The sequence below is a fragment of the Haplochromis burtoni genome, unplaced genomic scaffold, assembly GCF_018398535.1.
Source record: "Haplochromis burtoni strain Fernald_Lab_line unplaced genomic scaffold, NCSU_Asbu1 Contig_170, whole genome shotgun sequence".
Lineage (NCBI taxonomy): Eukaryota > Metazoa > Chordata > Actinopteri > Cichliformes > Cichlidae > Haplochromis > Haplochromis burtoni.
In genome coordinates, this window is record NW_024582531.1 from 176,759 (window position 1) to 186,758 (window position 10,000).

At 46.9% G+C, this 10,000-nt stretch overlaps 2 protein-coding genes across 2 annotated transcripts in view; both read right to left on the minus strand.

The window, feature by feature from the left end:
* The window catches only part of LOC102300525 (ribosomal RNA processing protein 1 homolog A), a 9,844-nt gene extending 7,164 nt beyond the window's left edge, over window positions 1-2,680 (minus strand). The window contains exons 1-4 of the mRNA XM_042225386.1: window positions 2,495-2,680; window positions 1,225-1,307; window positions 1,092-1,149; window positions 821-906 (exon numbers count right to left, since the gene is read on the minus strand). Coding sequence (XP_042081320.1) covers window positions 821-906; window positions 1,092-1,149; window positions 1,225-1,307; window positions 2,495-2,612 — 345 coding nt within the window. The 5' untranslated portion in view covers window positions 2,613-2,680. The remainder of the gene's footprint in view (window positions 1-820; window positions 907-1,091; window positions 1,150-1,224; window positions 1,308-2,494) is intronic.
* Window positions 2,681-3,106: 426 nt separating this feature from the next.
* LOC121815274 (thrombospondin-type laminin G domain and EAR repeat-containing protein-like) overlaps window positions 3,107-10,000 on the minus strand; it is a 9,557-nt gene continuing 2,663 nt past the window's right edge. Inside the window, exons 5-7 of the mRNA XM_042225389.1 lie at window positions 6,486-6,712; window positions 5,612-5,713; window positions 3,107-5,540 (exon numbers count right to left, since the gene is read on the minus strand). Coding sequence (XP_042081323.1) covers window positions 5,387-5,540; window positions 5,612-5,713; window positions 6,486-6,712 — 483 coding nt within the window. The 3' untranslated portion in view covers window positions 3,107-5,386. The remainder of the gene's footprint in view (window positions 5,541-5,611; window positions 5,714-6,485; window positions 6,713-10,000) is intronic.

Consider the following 10,000-nt stretch of genomic DNA (forward strand, 5'->3'; position numbering starts at 1 on the left):
AGTAAATACTAAATATTACACATTATTGTGCAGCACATAAGATCAACAGAACACAGTGTGCTTTGAGGTAGGAGCCAAAAAGGGTGTAGTTTGTGGGTGTGATCACCCGTGTGTACACCTGTGAGCATGGACGCGCTTGTTTTTTTAAAAGGTTCCTTCATGTAATGATCTGCTAGAGGGTGTGGGGGGGCCACAGCCCCGTCCTCCAGGGCATGAAGCAGGTATGGAGGAGATCAAAACTCCAGACATCCAGAGGCCCCCAGAACACAAGAGACCAAGGAAGACCAACAGAGGGGCAGCCGCGCCACTGTTCCAGAAAGAGCTGAGGAGAGTCCCAGATGAGGGCTCACTCAGCAGCCGCGGAGCAGAAGCCAGGGGGAGTTGCAGTGACGCGCCCGTGAGCTCCGCCGGCAGCCAGCTGTCGCCTGAGTGACCGAGCCCCAGGCCGAGAGGCCGGGGGCACCCCACCTCCGAAGTGGCCGAGCGAGCCCCAGGCTCCAGGCCCCGATAAGCGGCCGCCAAGGAGTGAGCCGGTGTGTACCTGGACGCCCATCCCCGGACACAAAGAACCACCAACGCACCGATGTCTGAGGGAGTCCGCCACTGGCAGGGGAAGTGGTGGTAGGGGGAGATAGGCCTCCATACCTTGGAGGGCCTAAGATGTCCCCAGAGAGGTGGCGTCTGACACCCAACCTGCATCGTCATCAGAAGGTTGGCTCTCAGCGCCACCTTTGGTTATGCTTGTCATCACGGAGAACGGCGGCTGACAGCAACGTCTCACCGGCCGCCGCCTCCTGATGAGTGAGCAGGCGAGACTCACCTGGAAGAACTTGTCCATCCTCAGCCGGTCGATGCCGGTCCACTCCCGCTTCATCGTCTGCAGGAAGCTCCGCAGGTACGACAGCTCTGCAGGACACACCACCATCATCATCATCATCATCTAGTTTAAAGCAACAGAGCAGTGTGCGTGCTTACAGGTGTGTGGGCGTGTACAGGAGCGTGTGGGCGAGTACAGGAGCGTGCGGGCGTGTACAAGAGCGTGTGCGGGTGTACAGGAGCGTGTGGGCGAGTACAGGAGCGTGTGCACTCACGCTGCTGGGTGGAGGTGAAGCTGTGGATCAGGGTGGAGATCTTCCTGGAGAGTTCCTCCTGAAACACAGCAGAACTTTACAACCTTACAGGAGCTCATAGCATCATGTGACCCTGAGGAGGGGGCGGGGTTACCTGCAGCAGAGGCTTGTCCTGCATCCACAGACAGTAGAAGAGACCCTTCCACAGTTTGAGCAGCTCCTCACCTGAGAACTCACCTGGACACAGACACACATCCAGCTGTAGACACATCTGTGTGTACACCAACTCTCTCCCCCCCCAGCTACAACCAATCAGCATTCAGCATGTTTATGTTCTGTGTTGTTGTGTGAATATTGCACACCTGTACCTGCATCTCTCTCTCACACTCACTCTCACACTCACACACACACACACTCTCTCTCACATCACACACACACACACTCTCTCTCACTCACCACACACACCATCCTCACTCACAACACTCTACTACACACACACACACACACACACACACACACACACACACTCTCTCTCTACTCACACACACACACACACTCTCTCTCTCACACTCACACACTCACACACTCTCTCTCACTCACACACACACACACTCACTCTCTCACTCACACTCTCTCTCTACTACACACACACTCTCTCTCTCTCTCTCACACACACACACTCTCTCTCTCTCTCTCTCACACACACACTCTCACACACACACACACTCTCTCTCTCTCATCACACACACACTACTCTCACACACACACACACTCTCTACACTCTATCCTCTCACACACACCTCTCTCACATCTCTCACACACACACACTCTCTACTCTCTCTCTCACACACACACACTCTCTCTCTCTCTCTCTCCACACACATCTCACTTCTCTCTCAACACACATCACACACATCTCTTACACACACACACACACACACTCTCTCACACACACTCTCTCACACACACACACTCTCACACACACACACTCTCTCACTACTCTCTCTCACACACACACACTCTCTCACTCTCTCTCTCACACACACACACTCTCTCTCTCTCTCTCTCACACACACTCTCTCTCTCTCTCTCTACACACACACACTCTCTCTCTCTCTCTCTACACACACTCTCTCTCTCTCTCTCTCTCTCTCTCTCTCTCTCACACACACACACACACACTCTCTCTCTCTCTCTCTACACACACACACACACACACTCTCTCTCTCACACACTCTCTCTCACACACACACACACCTCTCTCTCTCTCTCTACACACACACACACACACACACACACACACACACACACACACACACACACACTCTCACTCTCTCGCGCGCGCACGCGCACGCGCTCTTTCTCTCTGGCTGCCTCGCGCTGGACACAGCCGTTAGCCTGTAGCTAACGCAGAGCTCGCTCACCTTTCTGTGACCTCAGGCTGACGTATTTCCGGAGCTTCTTCATGGCTCGGGTCCGGACGGGTTTCTCGTTGGAGGCTAACCTCTGCGCGAGCTGCACCTCTGCCTGCTGATCCGCCATCGTGCTCCTGTCTGACCGGCTCACGTGGACCCTCCGCTCTGCCGCTTCCCACGTTTCTATCTCCGGCGCGTGATGATGACGTCGGGCGCGTGTTTTGTATCAACTTTATTACAACCAGAGCAGCTGAAACGTTTTTAGCTTTTTCTGTCTGCGCTAAAAAAACAAAAGTAAAATAATAAAAACGATAAAAACATCAGCGGATCATTTTGCAGTCCCCAAAAACTATAAAACAATGAAAAGTAAAATAAAAGCAAATTAAAACAAGAATAATAATATTAATAATAATAAAACGCAAACAACAGCAGGGGCGGATCCACAAGGGTGGCATGTGTGTCACCCTGAAATGATCTCTTGCCACCCCTAATGCCTAGTTCTGCATATGACAGTGTTTTTATTAAAATAAGATGCAGCCACACTGAGTCTCAGCCAGTGTCGAATTTTAATGGCAGGCCACTAAGTCCAGTTATGAATACATACATATATATATATATATATTCATACGGGCTACACAGCACATAGAGTAAAACTTTTTAGGTGGACATTTGAGCTGCATCTGAGGAGCTGAGCTGTGGTGTTTCATGTGATGACAGGACAGAAATGTCAAAGTTCACTTTCAGAAAGCGCTCACAGACGTTTCCACGTTAGTCTGTTGAGCAGAGACAGAGGAGCTGCAGGTCTCACGGAGACGAATCCTGCAGGTCGAATACAGGGACGAACCACCAGGAGGCAGCAGCACGCTGACACATGCATGAACAGAAGACACTGACAACAACAGGAAGCGTCGGCAAGACTCGAAAACTGTCGACTGAAGATTGATATTTAAATACTGTATATTAAAAAGAAAAAGTACTAAAACAGCAACACAGACAAAACATGTAAACATAAACTTGTGCTTAACCTCTGTGACCTTTGAACCTGTGAGACCGTCCCAATGCAGAATAAATCACGCGTGACGGAGTTTCCTGTTATCTTCTGAGCTCGTCACAGAAACTGGTTTCATCATTTATATGAACATCACATACATATATGAATGATGATATTGTTGATTTATTGATGTGCATATCACTTTAATGCTGCAGCTGTTGATGGTTTTAATCACCTATCTACTGCTGGCCATCCCGATCTGTATAAACAAGCTTAATTTAAGTAACTAAAACTTGGAAGACAACAAAAACTAAAGTACTTTACTTGTACTCTATTGCAGTAGAAGTGACGATTGGTCCTGGTTTTTGATTCTCAGAATAATCCTTCTATCTCTGATTCTGGCCTCAGCGCAGGGTCAACCCCTCACTTCATCGTCCGTCGTAAACTGGCTGATTTAGCTTCTCCTTTAGGTTTGAACAGCAGGGGTCTTCCTCCTTTCTATTATATCATCCAGATCCATCCCGTGTTTCCAGCAGCCCGAGCTCTGGGCTCACAGGATTATTGTACATACAACGAGGTTATTATTACAAACTTGGGTCATGTTTAATCAGAACATCTCCCACAGGAACAGGAAACGCATGACTGGAAATATGGAAGAAAAACGAAGCAGGTCCAGGTAAAGGGAAACACAGCTAGCTGAAATGAAGCGGAATGACCCTTTAAGCTGGCATTTCAGCTCAGCAGATAAAGAGGAAATATCCGTCTCTGCGTCGAGCTTCTCACCTTCATATAAATTAAAATATTCAGCTTTTTAAAAGAATTTATTCAATGTGTAATTTATACATCAATCAGCAAATGAGCTAAAACATAAATAACTGGAAATAACATTTCAAAACACAAACATGCAAAATATTTTCAGTGAAAAAACTGTCAGAAAAAAATATCCACAAATATGAACAATTGTAATAAATAGAGTAAAAAATGCCCAGAGTGTCAGAAAACATCATATTTAATGAAACGTGACGACTGAATGAAACACAAGTGTAAAAACAAACTGCTGAACAAAGCAGAGAAAAACACTTGAACATGTGGAGAGCTGATGGGACGGACACCTCCACCTCCTACGATAACTGTCTCTGACGTCTGTCCACCGACAGACCAGAGACGCAGACGGGCGGGACAGGAAGCAGCGGCGTGCTGCTCTGTTTGATGATCGACTGAACCCAGTGACATGAAACGGGTTCCCTCAGAGTCTCTGAGGGAACCCGCAGGGTCCCATCTCAGGCCTCGTTTCATTTTTGTATATATGTTTTTGTATAAATAACATTGCGAGAACATGTTTCCGGTTAAAGGCGCCTTTATGCAGACGACACGGTGCTGAGATGTGTCTCAGCTGCAGGAGTCACTGGAGGTTTTTCAGTAAGCGCTCCGAGATCTCTCAGCGTTGGTGTTTTCCTTTAGGAGGAGATATTCGTGTATCCGGGTGAATGATGCTCTTTTGTTTAGAGTGCTTATTGAGCACTTGGTGGAAAATCTGAAGAAGGCTGAGACCTGTCTGTTTTTAAGTTTCATTGTCTCAGTGATATGTTCACGTCCATGATTCAGGGAAACGGGAGGTTCTCTGAGTGTAATCAGCTGACTTAAAACTGGACAACTTTCATTTTTGAGTCATCTGATGATTCATTTCTGAGGTTTATGGCTCATACAGGGTCAGAGAGGCACTGTCCTCGTCAGCAGAGCTTAATGTGACTCGATGTCCAAACAGCATTTTGGATCTTTAATCTTTGGGGTTTTCATCGCTGGATTTAAATGATGTTCTCCTCGGGACGAACTCAGGATTCAGCTCACAGGAAGTTGAGTCCACTGAATGATCACATGAGCTCAGAGGAGTCTCTCCAGGATGGTTTCACTCAGTAGTTCCTCAGTTTGAACACCTTGCTGAGCCTGGACTTGGCGCTGGAGTAGATGAGGAAGGAGCCTTCGTCCGTGCTGAAGTCCTCCCAGTCTCTGCAGCCGAACGTGGGCAGGCTGTGGACAGGAACGAAGCCCTCGTAACCCTGCCACCTAAAATCACACACAGAGGTCACCTGAGCTCAGGAAACACGTCACACCTGAGCAGATGAGCACTTACGCACCTGTAGACAACGCTGTTCAAAGAGTACGAGCCGCCGTCGTGAGAGTTCGCCACCACCAGGAACTTTTCATCTCCGATGGTGAAAAACTCCCAGTCCAGCGCACTGAACACACGAAGGAGGAGAACAAGACGACACACTGTGAAGAGCAGCTGTTTCTGGGATTTTTACAATGAACCTCTTCTTTAAAATATATTTACGTTTTCAGGTCTTAAATTAACTGAAGAAAGTCCCGAAAAACAAAGAAAAAAAAGATAACATGTTTCTACAGCTAAGCTTAGAAATCCCCAAAAATGTCCAAAAAATGACTGTTACAGTTCAAAAATAATAAAAAAAATAAAGTGGAAAAGAAAGGTGAGCAATATCCTCACAAAATATTATGAAGTATAATAAATATAAATTAACACACATGTGCACATGAATTAATATAAATATAATAATATGTATTAAAAAATTATGTTAATAATATTTACGAATATTTATGGAATAATAAATAAATATAAAATAAAATATCCAAAAATTAAAAACTAACAAAATCATCAAAAAGTGATAATAAAAAAGAACGAATAATGCAAATATAAATAATTTAATAAAGATCTAAAATACTATGAACAAAATGTTGAAAAGTTATTAAAATGTGTCTTTTAATAAAATGTAAAAGATCTCAAACGAATGAATAAAATTCCAAATGAAACCTTAAACAAACATCAGGCTTCTCGGTGCTGATGGCTTCCTTTTAATTATCAGCAACGTTTCCACAGTGACTTTGAAATAAATGTTATTCAGCCTTTAATCTTTGTGCTGCTCCTTTAATCTGCAGGTAAAAGCAGGAAGTGTATCTGAAGACATGTTAAATGAGCCCAGGTGTGACGCTCACCTGTGTGTGAGGATGTCCTGGAAGCGGATGAAGGTCTGTGTGAGCGCGTTCAGTTCGTACACGGTGGAGTTGATGCTGTAGACACTCGTGCCACGATCAGGGATCTTCTGACTGTTGGCGACGGCGAGGAAAAACCTGCCGTCGATCTGAAACGGCTCCCAGTCTGTCGCTCCGACTGTCTGCGGAAAGAAGGGGACACTCAGAGAACCAGGGTACGAAGGGTAACCCTCTCATAATCCTACACTTGGTGGGAGGGGCTTTGACTGCAGGAGTCCCTTCAACGCTGCTTTTAGTGGAGAAAGAAGAACTTCTCCTTGGCATGGTGGATGCTGATTGGCTAAACTTGGAGAAAACAACCACAACACGCTCTGTTTTCAAAACTCACAGAAGCCAGAGGAGATGGAAAACAACACGCAAGAACCAGAGTGACGCTAAAGCTGAGTGCAAGCAGACCCAGCTGCCTGATCGTCAGGAGGTAACCGGAGCATCATGGCCTCCGTGTCTACCTGGATCCCTGTGTGATCGGACTGGGCTGGTTTTCACTCCCTCTGCTTAAACGGTAAAGGAAACTGGGTCTGTGTCCTCGGCAGGAGACGGATGTGTGACAGCCTCAGATTTATAACGTTAACTGGTGACAGTGTGAACACACAGCTCACGTCATTAGGATGAGAAATGAGTCCATCAGAGGAACAGCTGAGAGTCAGAGGCTGAGGCGGTTTGGACACGTGCAGAGGAGGAAGAGTGGATATACGGGACGAGGATGATGAAGCTGCTGGGCAGGAGGAGAAGAGGAAAATCTGCACTGCAAAGAAGCTTAGCGCACACTGCTGTTAGGGTTAGATGAAGATTCCAGCTCATGTGCAGTAAGTGTGACCAGGATCAGTCACAGGGAAAAGCATCAGTTGAAAGTAGGTGTTTTCATCCCTGCTGCCTCCACTCGGGTGGGTGAACAAGTGTGTTTGCATGAATGTCAGACGTATGTGGGAAAGAAGAACTCGTCTGACTGCGAGGATGAGCCTTCTATCATTTAAAACACCAATGAGCACTGTGTAATCTATTACTTTGAATAGAGTAACGACTCCATCACTGCTTGTGAGCGTTGGGCTCACTGTACACACTGATCCATCCATTTTCTTCCACTTATCCACGGCAGCAGCCCAAGCAGAGAAGCCCAGACCTCCCTCTCCCCAGCCACCTCCTCCAGCTTGTGCCAGGGAACACCACGGTGTTCCCAGGCCAGCCGAGAGATATAATCTCTCCAGCGTGTCCTGGGTCTGCCCCGGGGCCTCACCCAGGAGGCGTCCTTGTCAGATGTTCAAACCACCTCGACTGACTGCTTTCGATGTGAAGGAGCAGCGGCTTAACTCTGAGCCCCTCCCTCTCTAAGGGCGAGGCCAGCCACCCTTCAGAGGAAGCCCATCTCAGGCCGGGCCCGGGGAGCGTCTGGTGGACTTTGGGATTCACTGACACATCACAATGAACTAAGGAGGCAGCTTTTAAATGAAGTCATAATTCAGTGCTTTATGCGTTACTGTGAGACTATGAAACGCTCTGCTTCGTGCTGCCTGTGTGCAGCGGCTCGTGCAGCCTGCAGGGGGAGCTGGCGAGGTCTGGCTGGGTCTGATTGGAGCTATTTGCGGCTCCATTAGTCGTGTTGATGTCTGAGCAGTTTAATGCGTGCTGTGCCGGCTGTCAGCAGCTGAATTACAGGTTCAGGTGGTTTCATGATGCTTTAACATGTTTTTGTGGTTTTCAGAAGCAATAAAAGTCTTCTTCAGCGCAGCTGGAAACCCCCTCGCACACACACATTAATTACACTGCTCTGGTTTCCTGTTTCATCTTTGACATCAACAGACTGAAAAACATATTTTCATCAGCGTAAGATGATTTTTATGACCTGCTTTCATGTGCACATCTGTCACCACATTAATGTTTTAAACAAGCAGCTGCGTCTGTGCAGGCATCGCTGTTTGCCAGGCTGCAGGTACACATCACCACCTTCACCCTGAAACCCCACACACTGACTTTAATAAGACCGTTATCTTTGGTTGTTGTCACTGCAGGAGCGAATGATGCGACGGGTTCTGGGGAGGAGGAGCTAAAACAACTCAGAGCGGGGTCGAGAGTAATGGCAGCAGGTAGGTGTGAGAGTAAGTCAGCTCCAGGTGAACCTGAGATCACGCTAACAACACTGAAGCTCCAAGACCCTGCAGATATTAGGGGCGGGGCCTGTTTGACCGACCGGTGGATGGCGACACAGGCGGCTGTAGCTGCTAGCTTCACCTGAACTGGACCTCTGCACCGTGTTGACATCATGTGACCAGTAACATGGCTGTACTAACAGACCGTCCAGGAAGGCGGAGCGGCAGTTTGGTGAGAGAAATTTGAGCATTTTGATTGGATGTTAGCTGATTACTCACACTCTTCCAAATATGGTAAATTTTTCCAAAAAATAGCTAAATGAGGCTAAAACGGAGGCTTCAGAGAGCGTGATGTCACAATGGATACATCCACCATAATCCAGAGTACGCGAGGTGAGGACGATCCAAACACCCTGCAACGCGCTCCTGTGATCCGGGATCAACGACGACCAAAAAAACACTGAAGCTCAGAAATTAAGGGGCAAAAACACAGAAATATCAAGTGTGGCTGGAAAACAGCGTTTACCTGCAGAGGCACACCTGCACCAATCAGAGCCCGGCTGAGAGCAAGGTGTTTCCCTGAAGCTGTGAGTCAGCGTGGTATTTTTACCAGCCTGTGATTTGCGGTCGGGCAGCGTCACGCCGCTGCTGTTATCATGTGACTCACTGACAACATCCTCATTGTCATGTCTGCTCTGACATCTGCCAGGACTCACCTGGACTGGTAAGCAGCACCGCCCCAGCTAAAAACATCCTGAGGGGGGCGCTGTCCCGAGTTCATCCTCTGAAGAGGACGCACAAGATGAAACAATCCTGTGAGAATAAATGTGAGCGGACATGTTTCACTGTCCGCGAGTTCAGTGTCACAATAAAATAATCCTTTAAAGTTTGGCTCATATCGCTGAGTTTCAATATGTAGGATGATTAAACGATCCCAGATAATAAAAAAAGTTTAATTCATCAATGAAAAAGATCATTATGTGACAGAACTTAATAGATATGAGAAAAAATATCTTTCTTCTGAAATGTTTGTCATAAATCATTCATGTGCGAAGAAGCTACGTCTGTCACGTGTCCAGGTCTGCCAGACAGGAGACGCAGCATCTCAGGACTTCCTGCTTCATTAAAAATAGAAATAAAAATAAAGTCTCATTTTTAAATGTTCTTGTCTGTAATTCTATCAAATAAAACAATCTACAGTTATACTGATAATCTCCATAATCAATCAGATCTATGTTTCTCATGTTCATCACCTTGACCTGCTGACAGGTCCTGCAGATTTAACAACTCAATCTTAGTAATCGGTGCATTTACTCGAATCCTGGGAGTTAAGAATAAAGAGATCGGTGGGGCTGTTCTCACAGCTGTTACAAT